This window comes from Mobula birostris, chromosome 25 (assembly GCF_030028105.1).
Source record: "Mobula birostris isolate sMobBir1 chromosome 25, sMobBir1.hap1, whole genome shotgun sequence".
In the NCBI taxonomy this organism is placed as follows: Eukaryota; Metazoa; Chordata; class Chondrichthyes; order Myliobatiformes; family Myliobatidae; genus Mobula; species Mobula birostris.
The window spans coordinates 14,526,979-14,547,210 of NC_092394.1; the positions used below are offsets into that span (position 1 = coordinate 14,526,979).

At 45.1% G+C, this 20,232-nt stretch overlaps 1 protein-coding gene and 1 long non-coding RNA gene across 2 annotated transcripts in view; one reads left to right on the forward strand and one right to left on the reverse strand.

Annotated features, from left to right (window-relative positions):
- The window catches only part of mnta (MAX network transcriptional repressor a), a 180,635-nt gene extending 164,925 nt beyond the window's left edge, over positions 1–15,710 (reverse strand). The window contains exon 1 of the mRNA XM_072243618.1: positions 14,753–15,710. Coding sequence (XP_072099719.1) covers positions 14,753–14,822 — 70 coding nt within the window. The 5' untranslated portion in view covers positions 14,823–15,710. The remainder of the gene's footprint in view (positions 1–14,752) is intronic.
- Positions 4,923–8,880, forward strand: LOC140187830 (uncharacterized). The gene is made up of 3 exons (XR_011883160.1): positions 4,923–4,962; positions 5,483–7,288; positions 7,729–8,880. It is a non-coding gene; the product is annotated as an uncharacterized lncRNA (long non-coding RNA).
- Positions 15,711–20,232: the final 4,522 nt, after the last annotated feature.

Consider the following 20,232-nt stretch of genomic DNA (forward strand, 5'->3'; position numbering starts at 1 on the left):
TGTTTGCTCTGAACAACAATATGACCATGCCTGTATGTGTTTATGCATTGAGTTGCTGCCACAAGATTGGCTGATTAGATATTTGCATTAACGAACAGGTGTACAGGTGTACCTAATAAAGTGGCCCCTGCACATATATTGTATATAAAAGCAATTCAAAGGATTTAAAGTTTCTTTACAGTATTCAAATGATATGGTATGCTATTGAAGTAAATTATTCTTCTTCAAAATGGACAGTCTTAAAGTTTCTGCCTAGACTCACATAACCTCAACTTCTTGTTTTAATTCTCTTTGGAACTTTGATGATATGCTACAAGATGAGCCCGGGCACTTTCCCAGGTTTCTCTTACTTAGAAAATCAAGCAGAGAACAAACATGACTAAGAAGTCTATGACCAACAAAACAGTTTTTTTTTTATTTACGTAATTGATGATGAAAACAGGCCTTTTCCCCTTTGTAAACTGAGCTTCTAAGGCCCGGTGAGCAGACTCATTCGGGTGGGTTCAAAAAAGCTTTATCAAATCTCACGGGTGGCTCTGGGCGTTTTTCATTAACAGAGCCGACAATGTGACTGAAACTGAAAGGCAATGTGGTTACGTTTGTGTCTTTTGCCTTGTTTATGCCACTGTTATTCTGACATTCAGACACTTTCCCGGTTTTGTTCTTAATGCATAAGCTCCGCTCATTAACTTGAACTTAGTCCCAAAAAAGGTCAATCTTTCAACTATAAAGAAGAAACGCACCCTACATATCTCAGGGTGTCCAAAGCACCCTGCAGCCCATGGAGTGTTTTGGACAGCAAACAGTGATGCAGGATAACTTTCCTTTTTCACTTACTGCTCTCAGTCTGAGTGTGCTTTCAATTTAAACCCAACACTGGTGTCACAGGATTAAGAGTACAATTTGCTTCACAATTTCTTCTGCTGCCAACCATTGGAAATCCCCAAAGTGACTCTCTGGCCTTCCTTGTGATCCCTCAATGGCTTTATAGAAGAATTAGTAGTGTAACTGATTCCTCAACTGCAGACCCGCTTTCCGAGACCCTTTACAGCTCTTGTTCTCGGTATTATTTTATTTGTACAGTTTGACTACGTTGGTTGATTGTCAGTCTTTGCCTGGGGATGTAGCTTCTCACAGAATTGTGAAGTATTTCTTTTTCCTGTAAAAAAAAACGAAGCTCAGGGTTGTACATGTACTTTGATTGTAAAGTGACTTTGAATTTTGAATTTGCCAGGCTTCCTCAAGAGGAAGAAAAATCTTCCCCGGGTGCAAAGGTATGGCGGCTATTAATGGGAAGGTAGCGTAATGCTCCAGTTCAAACGCACTATGTAACGGGGAATTTAATGTGATAAGGTAACATGAAACAAGAGCAGGAGTCGGCCATCTGTCCCCGAAAAACCTGCTGCACCATTTATTTGGAGAAGGGGTTCCCAACTTGGTGTCTACAGACCCCTTGGTTAATGGTAGGGGTCCATGGCATAAAAGAGGCTGGGAACCTCTGATTTGGGGCAACACACACACAAAATACCTTCTAAGGGATCCTTGTTGATTTCCTCACCAAAATACAGTGAGTGGAGGATAGTCAGATATAAGTTTTGTGCATAAAATCACTCCTTTTCCCTTCCAGGGATGCAGTTTCCCAGAGCGACTTGCAGAGAAGTTACTTGCTGGCCGAGTTGTGAATGTACGCAGATGCATAATTCTGCCTCTATGCTCACTGAAACTGTGCCTAACGAGTTCTGTACCTGTAACATTTCGTTACTGAAGGCAGCTCATCTGGAGGCTGTTTGGAGAGGAATTGTTGTCAGTTTGTAATTTAGCAGGTGTTTGTAAATTGACAGAAGAAACCAGTATGTCCTACTTTTTATAATGATCTGACAATTACCAATTGCACCTGAACTGGGTTGATAATGCAAGTCTAGTGCACAAGTAAACGTGGAATTCACATAGACAGAGCATACACTCAATACTATCAGTCTCATTCAAGCCCCAAGAACGTCTGTACTAAAGTACCCGGAATAGTTCTGTAATTAATTTGACCAGAGTGCATCCACCCAGCAGTGCACCTGAACCCACAGTTACTATCGCAGATGTAAGATCAGTCTTCCAGAGAGTGAACCCTCAGAAAGCGACTGGTCCAGATGGTGCCCCAGCCATGTCCTTCGACCCTGCGCAGATCAGCTGGCGGGGGTGCTTCTGGATGTTTTTCACCAGCGCTTCACTTTCTCTAGACTGTGTCACCATTATGCATCCTGGTACAGTTTTGCCTCATACCACCTCAACGCGCCATTGTGACAAATTGATCTATATGGATGGTTTTTCACTACCTCGTACATGTGACAGTTAGAAAACAATTTACCGGTAGGTCTTGGAACACAGAACAAAAGAGAACAGGCCCGTCCTTGCATCTGCACTGACACAATGCCAAACCGACCCAATACTCTTCATGATCCTTTCCGTCTATTTCCTTTATGTCTAACGGCCTCTTGTACGCACTTACAGAAAGGTAAGAAATATTAGCTCAGTTTACTACATGTACATTGAAACATAAGGTGGAATGTGTCACTTGTGCTGATGACCAACACAGTCCGAATATGTGCTGGGATCAGCTCCAATGTTTCCAGTGCCAAGATAGCATACCTGCAACCTACTAACTGTAACCCGTACAATTTTGGAACGGGGGAAGAAATTGGAATACCTGGTGGTCACGCGGTCATGGGGAGAATGTACAAACTCCTTACAGAGCACGGCGGGAATTGAACCCCGATCGCTGGCAGCGTGGAGCGTCACGTTAGCCACCACGCTGCTGCGTTACTCCTGTTTCTACCACTACAGACACCAGCCCATTGCAGGCACCTACCACTCTCCGTGTTAAAGCAAAAATACCGCACCCATTCACTTTAAACTTTCCCGCCTCACCTCAAATGCCTGTCCTGTTGTTTTGAAATTCTCCTGACCTTCCACAGTGCGTTCATCATGCATTTAGGACGTGGTGCAAAGACCCCACCCACCACCAAAAAAGGTGAAATGCTCGGAAACAAAAAAAAAATAAATCACTCAGCCTACGAATGGTTGCACACTTCAGCATCCATATAACACACATCAAAGTTGCTGGTGAACGCAGCAGGCCAGGCAGCATCTCTAGGAAGAGGTGCAGTCGACGTTTCGGGCCGAAACCCTTCGCCAGGACTAACTGAAGGAAGAGCTAGTAAGAGATTTGAAAGTGGGAGGGGGAGGGGGAGATCCAAAATGATAGGAGAAGACAGGAGGGGGAGGGATGGAGCCAAGAGCTGGACAGGTGATTGGCAAAAGGGATATGAGAGGATCATGGGACAGGAGGCCCAGGGAGAAGGAAAAGGGGGAGGGGGGAAAAAATCCAGAGGATGGACAAGGGGTATAGTCAGAGGGAGAAAAAGGAGAGTGAGAGAAAGAATGTGTGTATATAAATAAATAACAGATGGGGTAGCTCTTGGCTCCATCCCTCCCCCTCCTGCCTTCTCCTATCATTTCGGATCTCCCCTTCCCCCTCCCACTTTCAAATCTCTTACTAGCTCTTCCTTCAGTTAGTCCTGACGAAGGGTCTCGGCCCGAAACGTCGACTGTCCCTCTTCCAATAGATGCTGCCTGGCCTGCTGCGTTCACCAGCAACTTGAATGTGTGTTGCTTGAATTTCCAGCATCTGCAGAATTCCTCATGTTCAGTATCCATATAACTGTTCCACCAGGTTCAGAAACAGTTATCACCTTACAACCATCAGGCTCCTGAACCAGCATGGGTAACTTCACCCACCTCAACTCTGAACTGATTCCACAACCTACTTTCAAGGACTCATGATCTCAACATTATTTGTTTATTTATTTATTTATTATTGTTTGCTTTTTCTGTATTTGCACAGTGGTCGTTTGTCTTTAGTTTTTCATTGGTTCCATTGTGTTTCTTTGCATCTACTGTGAATGCCTGCAAGAAAATGAATCTCAGGGCAGTACATAGTGACATATACGTACTCTGATAATAAATTTACTTTGAACTTTCACATCTATTCAAACAGTGGAAACAAAAGCATGATAGTATTCATTCAGACTATGATTCTTCTATTTCTGTGAATGAGGGGTGCCTCAAATGAGAAGGGGAATCTCAATCACACTCCTACTGTGCAGTATTGGTGTCAGTCCCCTCCTGTCCACAGGCTCAATGGTGAGTAAGGCTCCCTCTCCTCTGCGGCCGAAACTCAATCCCAGGAAAGCTCCTGCACTGCAAAAACTAATCTTTCCAATTTCCTTTCTGTATCTGCAGCTTTTCTCCATTGGTTATCAGATGGGCAGAGGTCCTCTGAACTCTTAACGGCACCTGCTTCCCCTGCATAAGCCACAAGCAACACACCACCGAAAATAAAATGCAAGACAGCTCAGTCAAAACAAGATGTACAAAAAGTACATTTTGTACCGTTTATTTCTCTCTTTGCCCTGTGCATTTTCTTTTTTTTCTCTCTATTTTTGTACCAGATTTGTAGTGCTTTTCTTCTGACAGCCACCATCTGTGTTAGAAAGGTTGGCACAGCACAAACACAGATTCTGCAGATGCTGGAAACCCAGAGCAACACACGCAAAATGCTGGAGGAATTCAGCAGGTCAGGCAGCATCCACGCAGAGGAATAAACAGTCGACACTTTGGGCTGAAACCCTTCATCAGGAATTAGGAGGTTGGCACAGTATCCACCTCCATATGCATCTCTCAGCTGGGTTAGTCTTCAATGGATTTTTATCCGCTTATAGCCATGCGCAAGGTTGAAGAGGCAATCCTTCAATCATGACATGACTATCGGCCACTGCAGACCTGCCTTACAATTAAACACGAGGAGCTTGTAACGTGTCTGTCACTGGATGAAAATGTACAGGCAAGTGAAAGTGGATCAGAATCACAGACCAGCCACGGTGTTGGGGGCAAATCAATGGCAGGAATGAGGTGGGAGTGTTCATTTTTGTGTATCGCTTTATCATAATGAATCAGTTAGGACAGCTCTGGCTCGTAGCTCGAGATCTTCCCGAAGCAGAGGTGGCTCTCTAATTACCACTTCAGTAAACGTTGACTTTCAGATCAGTTTATATCGTAGCTGATACTTGGATTCCTGTCAGGAAACTGCGAAGAGCTACGCATGCTGGAAGCCCAAAATAAAAACAGAAAATGCTAGAAATACTCAACTCGTCAGGGCACATATGTGGGAAAAGGTAAAGGAGCTAACACTTCAGGTCATTGATGCTTAAAGGCCAGCAAGAGAGATCAGCAGCCACCGCTAATTTCCCCTTCCTTACTCCTGTGAAATTAAGACTATTTGTATCAGCTACCATCTCTTCCCCAGCTACCTGCATGAGAAACCCCTCAACATGAGAGCTGGATGTAGAGATTGGGGATGTGTTTTTGAAGCTCGGTGTAAAACAAGTGATCCATTCATTCACTGTCATCTGTGTGTTTAATTCTCTTTTAGGGAGCGTTGACCTGTGGTGAACTGTTCCCCTGTGCACACTTCAGGCTGTCGCTGAATGAACATCGTAGACAGCGACAAGACAGTCGACAGGGCGTGACCTCATGGCTGAGCCTGGGGACGTTCCTAATCCCGCTTCCCATCACCAGACGATAGTAAAGAGCAGGGATCCCTCTGCGTGGAGTTTTCACACAGAACAGCCTCTGGAGGTTACAGAGAATGGTGCAAGAAACAAAAACATCCAGTGAGCGGCAGTTCTGTGGGTGAAAGTGTCTTGTCAATGAGAGAGGTCAGAGGAGAATGACCAGACTGGTTCAAGCTGACAGGAAGGCGACAGTAACTCAAATAACCACGCGTTACAACAGTGGCGTGCAGAAGAGCATCTCTGAATGCACAGCATGTCAAACCTCAAAGAGGTTGGGCTACAACAAGAGAAGACCACACCAGTTTCCACTCCTGTATCTAATAAAGTGGCCACTCAGTGTATATGTAGATTGCTAGTATATTTACTTTGACCTGGACTTTCACATACATTGTATTCCCCAACTGGACAAAGATGGGCACCTGGTAGAATGGATGAAACAACTGCTGACTGTGGTGGCAACAGGTCGCAGTGCTGCCTTGGTTGTTGCACAGAGCAAATAAAATGCTATAAAATATCCCCACTTGGCTGTAAACCAGAGCATTATCACCTATACATCAACTGTTGAGTAAAGCATGGCTAAAGGTCGCTCGCAGCTCAAGATGCAAAATAATGTTTCCATTGCTCTGCAAATAAACCAAATGGCTCCACAGATAACAACAGGATTCAACAAGAAACCCAAACCAAGTCATTAGCATAAAGAATAAATTTCTACCTCCCACGTTCAACTTTTTATTTTGAATATAGAAAAAAACATTAAAAAACTAACATCATAGGAAATGTGTTAGTGTTCCTAGTCAACCACGATTTTGTTTTCATTTAACTAGCAGCACTAAGTTATTCAACCCCAATTGGTGAAAGTGTTGCCTTAACCACTACTACGAAAGAATAAATCTTTTTAAAAACATTATTTTTTATAACATATAGCAGCGATCACCAATCCGGTTCAATTCCTGTTGCTTCTAGAGCTTGTACCTTCTCCTTGTGACTGTGCAGGTTTCCTCAGGGTTGCCCAGTTTCCTCGCACATTCCAAAGACGTATGGATTAGGGTCAGTGAGCTGTGGGCTTGTCAGAAGTGTGGCGACGCTTGCCAGCTGCCCCTCACACAATCGTCAGACTGCGTTGGTTGTTGACGCGAATAAAGCATTTCACTGTATGTTGCAACGTACATGTTGCAAATAATAAGTGCCCACAAATCTGGGCCTAAGTCTGAGAAAGGAATAGTGAATTTGAATCTCTCATATGCTATTTTAAATCTGTATCGGCTTTACCTTTATAGTTCCTATCATCTCTGCATACTCATCTGTTCCACCGGCTGCCAAGAAGCTCACACCTCTGGCTGCTGAGCTTTCAGCCAAGAACGGCCCGTGGCTTGGAACTGCTGACCAGAACCCATCCAGTTAATAAACTCATTCCTTCAAGACCCAAATCCTTTACTCGATTGTTTTTGATTATTCCTTCTAACAGTGCCTAGGGCTCAACGTCTATTTTCCACTTGCCTCTGCCGATCGCACTTTCCTACAATCAAAGGAGATGTGTACAATTGCAACTTGTCAATGAGTCATATCAGATCATTCAATAAGGAGAGAGCAAACTGCAACATGTTGCACTGATGACAAAAAAAAATCATTTATTTCCTCTGCCACCAATTTTCACTCCCACTCAGGTAATTTCTAATTTTGAAACAAGTGTGTGTGTGTGTGAGAGAGAGAGAGACGGTGAATGGGAGAGGGGATGGGGAGGGGGAGGGGGTGTGTTGAGGGGTGAGGGGCTGGAGAGGGGGAGGGGTCTGTTGAGGGGAGAAGGGCATTGAGGGGGAGGGGCAGTGAGGGGGAGGGAGAATGGGGAGACAGTCAGCTTTTGTTCTCGCAGGATGTGAATCAAAACAGCGTGTTTCACACCAGCCAAAGTGATGAGTTGCAAATTTCTGTGAGCAACTGACAGGATGGAGTCTTCTTCCTCTCGCTGGAGTGTGCTCCCCCATCCCCACACTCCTCCCCCCAAAATAGGAGCACAATGAGAATGAGGGACCTATTTAGAATGGAGAAGGAGCTGGAAACCTGTGGGATCCCCAAAGTCTTTAATCACTTTGTTTTTTGCACACAGAGGAATTCTGAAGATGGGAACCAGACATGAAGGTAGACAGAACCCATGGTCTACCTTGATCTAATGGATGAAAGAGCAAATCCGAGGAGCCAATGGCCTCCGCCTATTCTCATTCTTACCAGACAGCATCTCGCTCTAAGAAATCTGTATCTTGACCAAAGGAGATTTAAGGAAAAGTGATACTTCACACCTTACAAAGCAAACAAAAGAAAGAAATTCAAAGACCTTTGACAGATTTATCTAGGGAGTAACCCATTCTCACGCCATTCTCTATAAACTCTTGGCTGATTAGATACTTGCATTAATGAGCAGGAGTACAGGTGTACCTAATAAAGTGGCCACAGGCGTATATCACACCCTTTCTTCAAAAATGCCATTTTACTTTTTACCTGACGAAGGGTCTCGGCCTGAAACGTCGACTGCACCTCTTCCTAGAGATGCTGCCTGGCCTGCTGTGTTCACCAGCAACCTTGATGTGTGTTGCTTTTACTTTCAATGTTAGCTATGTACATTACTGTGCCCATTGCTCTGTTGCCCTACCTTTATTTCACCTTAGTTGACCTTCGAAAATACATCACTTTGAACTTGTCACTTCCCTCTCTCTGCTATTGGGCCTTGAATATTATGATGGACAACTTTCGGTAAATGCATTAAACACACACACACACACACACACACACACACACACACACAGACGTCACTGCGCTGACTGCACGCAATTCAATGTCTTCCCCGGGATATTCTCATAATGGGTTCAATCTGATGCAATCGGATTGGCTTTCTGGTGCCTTTCCCACCGTACACAGCAGAATATTCCACTTCTTCAGTAATGGAGATGTGAGTATATTGTTTGTATACTGTGTTTAGGTAGATACTTCTATTTATTTGTAATATGATTTTATCTACATTCTGCGGTGCATCATGTTCTAATTTGTGTGCATTTTTTAATTAACTTTGTGGGTAATTGAAAATTGTACGTCCTGTGCCTAATAAAACAGGGCTCTTTGCCCTCAGGAGGAGGGAGATTGGCACTGCCAGCGTTCACACTGGACAAAATAGTACAGAGCTATCATTCTGTTTTCTGATAGGTGTCTTTTTGCAAATATTGGCAGTTTCCTTTTCAGTATTTTCACTAATTTTTGTGAAATTGATTTTGACGTACCTAATAAATACCCTTGCACTAAAGTGCTAAGCGACTCTAGCCATTTTTTTTCCTTGGGTCATAACCCCCATATCTAACAAATATTTCCAGCACAATTCCTTTTCATGTAAAGCTTTGGAAAGATGCTATTAGACTATCTGACAAAGAATACTTCAGCTCCAAAGAAGAAATAAGTTTTGAAAACAGATACTTCCCCCCCCCCCATGCTGTCAGGCTGACCAACACCTTCACCCATTAACCCATTCCATGACTTCCCACCACCACTACGTACACATCACCAAGCAGCATTTATCTACATACATTCAGTCTATGTATAGAACGGTTATTTGTTCATTGCATTTTATAGGATTGCTTTCAGATTTTTTAAAATTATGTTCTTTACACTTCTTGTGTTTTTTTTTGTCCTGCATTGGACCTGGGGTAACAATCGTGTACTGAAGAATGCACCAATGCAGAAATGATTTGCCTTGGACTTGGGGCCTTGATTCACAAGGAGAGGTTGTGTGGACCACGTCTTTATTGCCTGTCATGTAGGGGATTGAGGGGTGACCCGATAGAGGTATATAAGATCATGAGGTGTATAGACAGGGTGAGAGCACATAGTGTTTTTCCCCCAGTGAGGGGCTGATAGAAACAAGAGGACGTAGGTTTAAGATCAAAGGAAAGTGATTTAAAATGGAAACTGGGGCAGCTTCTTCACACAAAGGGAGGTGCGAATTTGGAATGAGCAGCCAAAAATAGTGGTTGAGATGGGTATGTAGGTGACAGTTAAGAGCCATCTAAGTAAATGCAAGGATAGGAGAAGTTTAGAGTACCACAGGCCAAACTCTTGTAAGTTGACACTATTTCATGTAAGTCAACAGTTAGCATTGTTTCAGTTATGATGTTGAGATGCACCGGGGCACATCACCAGTGATGTAACCTGGGGTCATCGGGTGTGTTTGGGTCTTTCAACATCAGGGCCCCTCGCCCAGGCGACCCTCCCGGGGTTGATCAGGCCCTGGCTTGTGCCAAAGTAACATCCACTCAGGCAGCAAGTAGGCTGTGTTTCATATCCTCTATTACATGGCAAGAATGTTCCGCAAGATTCAAGATTGTTGACTGTCATTCTTCAGCACATGATTGTTACCTCAGGTCCGATGCAGCACAAAAAAAACCCACAATTAGCGTAAAGAACATAATAAAAAAAATCTGAAAGCAATCCTATAAAACGCAAGTAACCGTTCTATACATAGACTGAATGTATGTAGATAAATGCTGCTCGGTGATGTGTACGTAGTGGTGGTGGGAAGTCGTGCGATGGGTTAATGGGTGAGGGTGTTGGTCAGCCTGACAGCGTTGGGGGGGAAGCAGCTGTTTTCGAAACTTATTTCTTCTTTTACTCTTTGGGGCTGAAGTATTCTTTGTCAGATAGATGTTTATCATGGTTGAAATGTTTATGCAAAATAGTCATCACTCTCCACCCCCTAACTCCTCGACATAGGGCTCAGCACATTCCTCTGCAGCAGGACCCTCGACTTCCTGACCGACAGACCACAACCAGGACAGGACAGCAGAGTAACAGTTAGCGCAGTGCTTTGAAGTGTCAGGTTTAAATCAGGGTTCAATTCCCGCTGCTGTCTGTAAGGAGTTTGTACGTTCTCCCTGTGTCGGCGCGTGTTTCTGCTGGGTGTTCCGGCTCCCTCCCACACTCTGAAGGTGCATGGATTAGGGTTAGGGGTAGTGAGGTTGTGGACATGCTTTGTTGGCACCAGGAGCGTGGCTGCACCTGCAGACTGACCCCAGCGCATCCTCAAAACGTGCTGGTCATTGACGCAAAACCACGCATTTCACCGGTGTGCCCTCGACCTCTCACTCTATGCCCCATGCTCTCACAAAGCGCGGCCAGGTCATGCCCTAGCTCCACTTCCACGTTTCCAATGACACCAGCATAGTGAGCGGCGTCGAGGCAGAGTACAGGGAGGAGATAGAGAGCCTAGTGGCATAGTAGCAAAACAGCAGCCTTCCCCTAACAGTCAGCAAAATTAAAGACGTGGTCACTATTAACTTCAGAGGCAGGGCATTTCTGTGTGTACCGATGATACAAGGAGGGTCTGGATGTAAACATCACCAACAGCTGGTCCTGGCACAACCACACGGTCAAGAAAGCACTTGAACGCCTCTACTTCTTTAGAAAACTAAGGAAATTTGGTACATCCCCAATGACCCTCACCATTTTTTACAGATGGTGCCACTGAAAACATTCTGTCCTGATACAGTACACAGCTTGGTAGGACAACCCGCTCGACCCTGGACCAAAAGTAATTGCAAGGGGTTGTGGGCACAGTTCAGTCTGTCAGGAAAACCAGCCCTCCCATCCACTGTCTCCGTCTACACCTCCCGCTATCTCAGCCAAAATAATGAAAGACCCCTCCCATCTCTCTCCTACCCCCTTCCATCAGGCAGAGGATACAAGAGACTGGAAAACATACACCACCAGGGTCAAGGGCATCTTCCACCCTCCTGTTATAAGATAAACTCTTGTTCTCGCAATCTCCCTTACTGTGGCCCTTGTATCTTGTTGTCTGCCTGTCCTGCATTTTCTCTGTGCCTGTAACACACTATTCTGCAGTCTGTTATTGTTTTCCCTTTAGCACCACCTCGATTGCGCTTACGTTTGATATACGAGGGCGTGCAAATCTGAGCGTCTCACTGCCTCTTCAGACGTGCGAATGTAAGGCCATGGGAGTGTAGCGGCGAGCGCAGTGCGCTAACGTCTCAGGGCATTCCGGAGTTCAGTTCCAGTGCCACCTGCAAGGAGTGTGCGGACGTTCTCCCTGTGAAGCACATGGGTTTCCTCCGGATGCTCCTGTTTCCTCCCACATTCCAAAGACGGAGGGGGGGTAGTAGGTTAATGATCTTGGGATTATGCTGGTGTTAAGATAAGTGGGTTGCTGCATGGTGCGGCTCATTGGGCTGAAAGGGCCAGATCCACTCTGTATCTCTCAGTAAATAAATGAACTTTGATTGACCATTCCTCCAATCTAGCTCCTCACTGACGACGACTGGCAAAGAGAGCAAGCTAACACCGATTACACGTCACGTCTCCTCCTTTGAGGACAGTACCACTCACTCAGCAGCTAGCTTAATACTTTACAGTGAGCGCCAGCAACCAGAGCCCAATTTCTGCCGCTGTCTGTAAGGAGTTTGCAAGCTCTCCCTGTGTCCGCGTGGGTTTCCTCCGGACGCTCTGGTTTCCTCCCATAGTCTAAAGACGTACGAGTTGGGGTGAGTAAGTTGTGAGCATGCTACGTTGCCACCAGAAGCGTGGGAAGGCTGCACGCTGCCCCCCCTCCCGGAACATCTATTTATTTAGTGAGAAACAGCACGGGACAGGCTCCCCCGGCCCTTCAAGCCGCGCCACCTGGCAACCCCAAATTTAATCCTAGCCTAACCATGGGACAACTTACAATGACCCACCAACTGGTGCGTCTCTGGAACGCGGGAGGAGACGGGAGCACCCAGATGCATGCCACGTGGTCACCGGGAGAACGTGCAAACTCCTTACAGACAGCCCCAGGAACTGAACCCAGGTCGCTGATACAGTAAAGCGAAGCGCTGACCACTGCGCTACCGCACATCTTTAGACCGTGCTGGTCACTGACACAAATGGCACGTCTCATTATATGTTTTGATGTACACGTGATGACGAAAGCCAATCTCTTTATAACCTTTCCAAAAAAGACAAGAGAAAATTCTCTTATACTCGTCACGTTTAGGAGTTGCTGTTAAGGCCAGCACCTATCGATTCTCCTGAATTGCCGGAGGTAAGTGACTTGGTGGCTATTTAAGGAAACTGCTAAATCAACCACATTACTGTACAATTGAGTGCATTGGTAACAATAACATTGCTGAAAGACACTGACAATTGGCTTCCACTAATTAGTGAACCAGTCAGCTGTCATAGTTTCAATAACTATTAATAACACCATCTTTTTATTCCAGATTTGTTTAATCATTTGATATTTCTCCCCCGGGTGGGATTTGAACTAACATTTGCCAGTTTGTTGCCCCAGATCTCTGGATCACAGTCCAGGCTCTTTGATCTGGTACGATACCTGAAAGTAACTCAGTTTTTGACCCCTGCTTGTTAACACTGCAGTCAACTGGGGGGAGGAGGGGGGGAGGGGAAGAAGGGGGTAACACTTTCACTTCATCCCCCCTCCTAACCACCTACCTTTCCCCTCACCTGCTTTCACCTATCATTTTCCAGCTTGAACTCCTTTCTCCCCCAAGCCCCCACCTTCTTCTCCCTTCCTTTCCAGTCCTGATGAAGGGTCTCAGCCCGAAACATTGGCTCTTTGTCCCTCTCTGTAGATGCTGCCTGACCTACCGAGTTTGTGTGTGTGTGTGTGTAAGTGCAATTGCAATCACATGTCTGGCTGGGGCATGTCCCTGCTCTCTGAAAGGTGTTTTCAATTATTGATTCGGTTAGTCATCTATCAAAATACTGAACCTAACTTAGGCTCAATGACCTCTTCCCTTATCATCCACCCGATCTGGAAAACTACTAGAATAGAACAAATTGCTATCAATAACAAGAGGACTACTTAGAATAACAAATGGGGAAAACAAAATCACTTGAGGTTTTTGATGTTACAAGAAGCAGGAACCTCCGTGCATTCAGTATAGCAACAATTTAGAGGGAAAAATCCATGAATTGACTTCAAACAGGGAGCACGTCACTTATTTTAAGCCTCTAAGAGGAATTATCTACAATTTTACAGCATTCATTAATAATTCCATTTTAGGATTAGATGTAACCGTTGTTTCTTATTTGGGGGGGTGGAGTGGCATTTGCAAAGAGATTTGACCAATCTAATCATTGCCCTCCTAGAGAAGGAAATGCAATGACAGAAAGCTGGAATTTCAAAGAAGAAGATGGCAGCGTGTTTAAATGCCGGGAGAGGGAAGGGAGGGAGGGTCTTTAAACGGAATCAATCGGCAGTTGGAACAAATCCTGCCGCCACATGTAAATATATAATCGTCAGACGGGGTAACTGGGCTGAAATGTACGGGAGACAGGCTTGCCCCGGCGCACGTGGTAGCGGGGCGGAGTCAGACACGTCACCAGTGATACTATTATTAACAAAAGCTCGTGGAGACACGGCTCCGGACTGCCAGAGCCTCTGCTCTGCGGCACCGCCGACTACCATGTACCTGGACCTTGCAACTCTGCGCCTCTCGCTGTGCGCGCAATCTAACAATCACACCCGGTCCCGCTCCATTTCCAAAAAAAAAATCACGACAGAGGAACATCGCAGCGACAATTTATTAAAAAAAACTATCGAATGACATCCTCCTCCCCTCGCCACCATGCGTCATTATGCAAACAGACTACAGTATTTTCGCACGTCTGTCTCCGCCCTGTCTCCGAAAAAAAACCCTCAAACACCCTCAAATTGCTGTTTTGTAGTACTTGGGTCTGTCGGCGTTGCCCAACATCAGAACATCTCCACGTGTCAATTTTAATGTATGCGGTCTTGTACGTAAAAATACATTTGCCTGTCGTATGCAACAATTCCTTAAATAATATCGAGTAGTAATTTGTCTCGAGTAGTTGTAGGGTTTTTACTGCAATAGCTACATATCGTATAAAATGATTTAAATTAAACGCGTACTGTGGTCTCCGAAACATTATTTCAAATTGTAATGGCATTATCATTTGTAACAATAAAATGTAACATTCGCCCTGCTACACTTAAAGCGGCTCGTGCAATATATGAAAGGCTACATGGATTGTCTGGGCTCGAGTCAGTGCAAGAGACAAGCATCCGCATTGGTCAGAGGAAAGAGAAATGTTACATCCACGCGCTCTCTTACCACGTGTTTTCTGTTGTTGCGCCTGCATTTCCAAAAACCTCGCAGCTTCCAGCAGTGTTTCGATACTCATACTCGATCCTATCAATCACTTGAAAAAAAAACACTGGGCGATTTTTCTTCTCTTGCAGTGAGACACCAGCACAGGGGGGCAAATGCGTTAAGTTTTAATTTGGTTGCCTTAACCAGGCCCAATAGACCAGATCAAGAGGACAACGAAATATCCTTTAAGCCCCCGGAATCTTCCAGATGAGGGAGGGAGGGGGGAGGGAGGGAAAAGAGGGGGGTGGGGGGGAAAGTCTCAAGATGGCGCAGTACACAGCCCCAAAATCCAGCAATCACAACAAGCGGTAACACTGCCCACTAACAGTCCGATGCAAACCACGTCCCAGATCTTCCTGCCAGGCGGGCGATGTTTCAGTACAATTCCGATTCAACACAAAAGCTCCCTGATTGCTGGCGCCTCTTTTCATAGAACCGGGTTGCAGCGCCACATGGAAACAATCCGCGATCGAATTCCACAATCGAACACTATGTAACAATCCGGAGGCTAAAATGTATCCAACTGAGCTACAACGTTCGGTGGAAATTCACCAGTCTTTGCAAACAACCGACACGGCACTGATCGCCGTGCTCATTTGCATCTCATTCGATCCGCCCTGACAATCACACCAATCGGGCTGGAGAAGGTTTAACAGTAGTATTTTCACATGGACGCCCATCTGCGTTAATCTGGGGGAGGTTTCCATTAAAATAAAGCAACACGGTCAACGAAAATACAGAACGATTGCGAACCTTTATGAGTTCTAGTGAAATCTTTTGCTGGATGTTTATTGTAGGTTTTATTGTAGCGGTTTTTAAAATGTTATTTCCTCTGTACGTTCTGCAATCGGCACGTTACTCCCTCCGTGCCACAGGTCGAGGAAGGCTATTTCCCGAGGCTGGTTTGTGCACGGGGATTACGACGCTAGGTGCAATATTTTTGTAGGAAACGTACAAAATGGTGGCGACTCGGGCTAGGGAGGGTGTGGTGATCAGGAGACAGAGGTTGCGGAAGAGAGTAAAATAGTGTTTGGACAAAACAGAAACGGAACAACGTGGTGAAGGCGGGGCTTGGGTGAAACGGGACGCGTGATATTTAAAGGGGCGGGTTCTGGGTCTGGCTTGCGGCCACGGACAATTACGGGTCGGCTCGACTTCAAGTTTTTGCCGGCTTCCTCACTGCGCGGCTTCTAACGATTTGCTCGGTCACGCCACGGTGTTTTTTTTATGTGATGTGAGTTTTACTAAATACATGACTGCGAAAGGATAAAAGCTCAGAACGAAAGAGATGATTTTAAACCAGCCGTCTCAAACTCCACCTCTCCACGTTTAAACGCTGTAGTATAGGATGTTTAGAACGAGGAAAAGAAACATTTCCACCCAGCGTAGTATTCATTGCTGCCCCGCGATCAACACACACCTCACAATATCTAAATATGGCAAAGGGCCAGGCACGACTGATTCTTAAAGGGGAGTGATCGCGATAAATTATAGTTTGCGGTGAGTCAGATTGCAGGTTTGAGCAAAAATGCCCTGTTTTGCATCCAAATATGGTTCGCCCCAGGAAGAACCCTGGGTTCAATAAGTAGCGAGGATTATTTCAGCCGCTTCCGGAAATTCCAGAGCTCCCTCAGCTGAAAGAGGATTACCGAGGAACCAAAATCTTGCGACGGTGATGGCGTAATGGTAATCGAAAATTGAGCTTCACAGCGTTAGATGAACGCGCTCAGCAGTTTGCGTGGGAACTACCAGAGTTAAAGCAGGAACGTCGAATTGTAACATTGTTTGTCTCCTTCTGTAGCGGCTGTCTAATTTGATAGGTATTTCCAGCATTCTGTTTTTATATCAATTTCCAGTATCTGCAGCGTTTTGGGTAGTTTAGGATACAATGGAATTCCTTGCTAACGTGAAGTTTCTATTTACACATACACGGACAAATACATTATGTACAGTATGCATAGTATATATTGTATATACAACATGGCCACTTTATTAGGAACGGGCTGGGACCCAGTGTGGTCTTTTGCTGCTGTATCCCATCCTAATAAAGTGGCCATGAATGTATATTTATATACAGTACTGTGCAAAAGCTTTCAAGGACTCTACAACTCATGTTCTTAATATTATTTAGTTACTTTTTAAATATATTATCGGTGTGATTTGTGTACACTGGAAGTTTGTCAATCTTTGTTATACAGTACTGTGCAAAGAATCTTAGACACATAGATATAGGTAGGGTGCCTAAGACTTTTGCACAGTTCTGTAATAATTTTATGTATTGCACTGTACTGCTGCCACAAAAAAAACATTCATGACATATGCGAGTGATGTTAAACCTGAGTCTGATCTGGGTCTCTCTCGTGGACTGAGCTTGGGAAAGGGGGAAGGGAGAGGGGAGGGAGCAGGAAGCACCAAAGAGACATTCTGTATTGATCAATAAACCAACTCTTTGGAATAAAATGACTTTGCCTGGTGTCTCAGTGCTGGGTGTGCCTGCACCAGTACAATCTCTGCCCCTGACAGTTCCTTCTCCGTCACCCATCCGACTCCCCTACTGTGGCACTCCACCTTCACCATTCTCAACATCCCTTGCCCGTGCCAGATTTACAGACTCGCTGTCTGCTGCACATTGTCTGTGCAAATACAGTACTGTGGAAAAGTCTGAGGCACCCTCGCTATATACAGTATATGTGCCTAAGGCTTTTGCTCAGTGCTGTATGTAAATGTAGCTTCATTAGGTACGGGAGAGGAACCCAGTGGGGACGGACACACACACACCACACACACACAATTCTGATTAATTGGGACAGATCAGGCCCAGCACATTTTAGCCCAATTAAGTGTGTGCTCCAGTTGACCACAGTTTCATGGAAATAGTTAAAAAGCATAAAAAAAGACAACTTACCATTTTACTGTGTAACAACCTATGGACTTCAATGAAATAGGTTAGACGATTGCATCCTCCAAATCTTTATTTTCATTGTAACATTCAAGATAATTGTTAATGCCTTCATAATTCCTAATTTGCTGAAGAAGTGAAATCGTTTCATTTTCACTCCCGGCCATTTCTGGCATCTGAATACTTGAAACTGAGGTGAATAAAACTATTCCAAATTATCTACTGCTTATTTCTAGAACATAGAACAGTACAGGCCCTTCGGCCCACAATGTTGTGCCGACCCTCAAACCCTGCCTCCCATATAAGCCCCACCTTAAATTCCTCCATATACCTGTCTCATCAACTATCAGTGATCAAACTCACTGCTTTTTGTACACAAGCACGTGCAACTGATACTACTGTATTTAAAAACTGATTGCTCAAAGCACTACGTAGTGTCTAAAGACCACACAAGTGCATGTGGCTGACACTAGTTGGAAGCTGTTCAGCAACAGTCTCCTGCCCCAATAAAATGGCACAGTGACTCAAATAAACGAAGGGAATCCTGGCTGTTTTCTCAATTTAGTTTTTGTTCTTTAAGCGTTTTCCCAAATAAAACAGCTTCCCCAGTTAACCAGAATCCACTGTGTGTATATGTGTGTGAGTGTGGACTGTACACAGTGAAAATAAACAGAACAAGGTGTGCAAAGCAGGGAATTGTATGAAGTACAGTGGAGGAAACTGCAGTAATACAAAAAGAAAAGTTAAGTGGCAATGGAAGAGGGAGAATTAAGGGTCTGAAAACAATGCAGTGCCATTGGGATGGGGATGTGAAAGAGGTAATTGGCTTGGAATTCTGATAAAAGTTTTTCTAGTAAACCCACAGATCCAGTATTTCTTCTCTCTCTGCTTCCCTCTGTTCTTTGGACTTATTGATTTCCTTATATTTACAGCTTCTCAGTCAGGTCACATGCATTGAACAAGCCTTTGCCACTCCAGCGACCACACTACCTTTCACATCATTCAGTCTCTCTTGGTCTGCGACCTATCACAGACATTTCCCTTTTCTCTTCACCCACTTCTCCACAACCAAAAAGCAAGTTTGATTTTGACAGCATGACTATCGATTTCTCACACTTCTGGTAATTCCTCTCCCTCCTCCTTCACTCTTTTTCCGTTCCCCTCTTTGGCTCCTCTCTTAGTCCTTCCCTTCTGCCTACCCCTGGTGCCCCACCTTGCCTTTCTCCCATTGTCCATTCTCCTGTCCTATCAGATTCCTTCTTCTTCAACCCTTTACCTTTTCTACCTATCACCTCTCAGCTCCTCACTTCAACCCCTGCTCCCCAGCCACCCATCACCTGCCAGCTTGTACTCCTTCCCTGCACCGTATCTCCTCATTCTGGTTTCTGCCCCCTTCCTTTCCAGTCCTGATGAAGGGTCTCCACCCAAAAGGTTGACTGTTTAATGCACCCTGGCCTGCTGAGTTCCTCCAGTGTGGCTCAAACTTGATTTCTATCTATTCCCTCTCTCACCTCATCTCCTTGCCTACCCATCACCTCCCTCTGGTGCTCCTCCCCTCTTTCCTTCTGTCCCCTCCTAACAGATCCCTCCGTCTCCAGCCCTGTATCTCGTTCACCAATCAACATCCCAGCTCTTTACTTCATCCCTCCCCCTCCCAATTTCACCGATCATATTGTCTTTCTCTCTCCCCTCCTCCCCACCTTTTAAATCTACTCCTCCCCAGCTTTTTTTCTCCAGTCCTGCTGAAGGGTCTTGGTTTGAAATGTCGACTGTACTCTTTTCCATAGATGCTGCCCGTCCTGCTGAGTTCCTCCAGCATTTTGTGTGTGTTGCTTTGATCTCTATCCTTTCACTGTTCTAATGAAAGGTCAACAACCTGAAATATAAACAGCTTCTCTACAGAGGCTCTCGGACCCAAGTATTTCCAGACTTTATTTTTTGGATTTATGTTGTAGTTTGGCAAAGTAACAATTGGCCTTTTGAATCAAACCATTCACTTAATTTCCATAGAGACACATAAAAGACTGCAGATGCTGGAATCTGGCAGTAAAAATAAAATGAGCTGCTGGAGTAACTCAATGGATGAGACAGCAGGTGTGGAGGAAATTGAACAGACCATGTCCCATGATCCTCTCATATCCCTTTTGCCAATCAACCGAGCAGCTCTTGGCTCAATCCCTCCCCCTCCTGTCTTCTCCTATCATTTTGGATCTCCCCCTCCCCCTCCCACTTTCAAATCTCTTACTCACTCTTCCTTCAGTTAGTCCTGATGAAGGGTCTCGGCCCGAAATGTCGACTGCACCTCTTCCTAGAGATGCTGCCTGGCCTGCTGCGTTCACCAGCAACTTTGATATGTGTTGAGACCATGTTTCAGGTCCAGGTAGAGGGGAGATGTCCAATTAAAAAGAAGTGAGGGGGAGGGGTGGTGCAGGATCTAGTGGGTGATTGGTGATGAGGGGGGCTGATGGACAGATGGAGGGAAAGATGGAGCGTGGTGGAGGCTGAGTTCTGATGAAGGGTCTCGACCCGAAACGTTGACTGT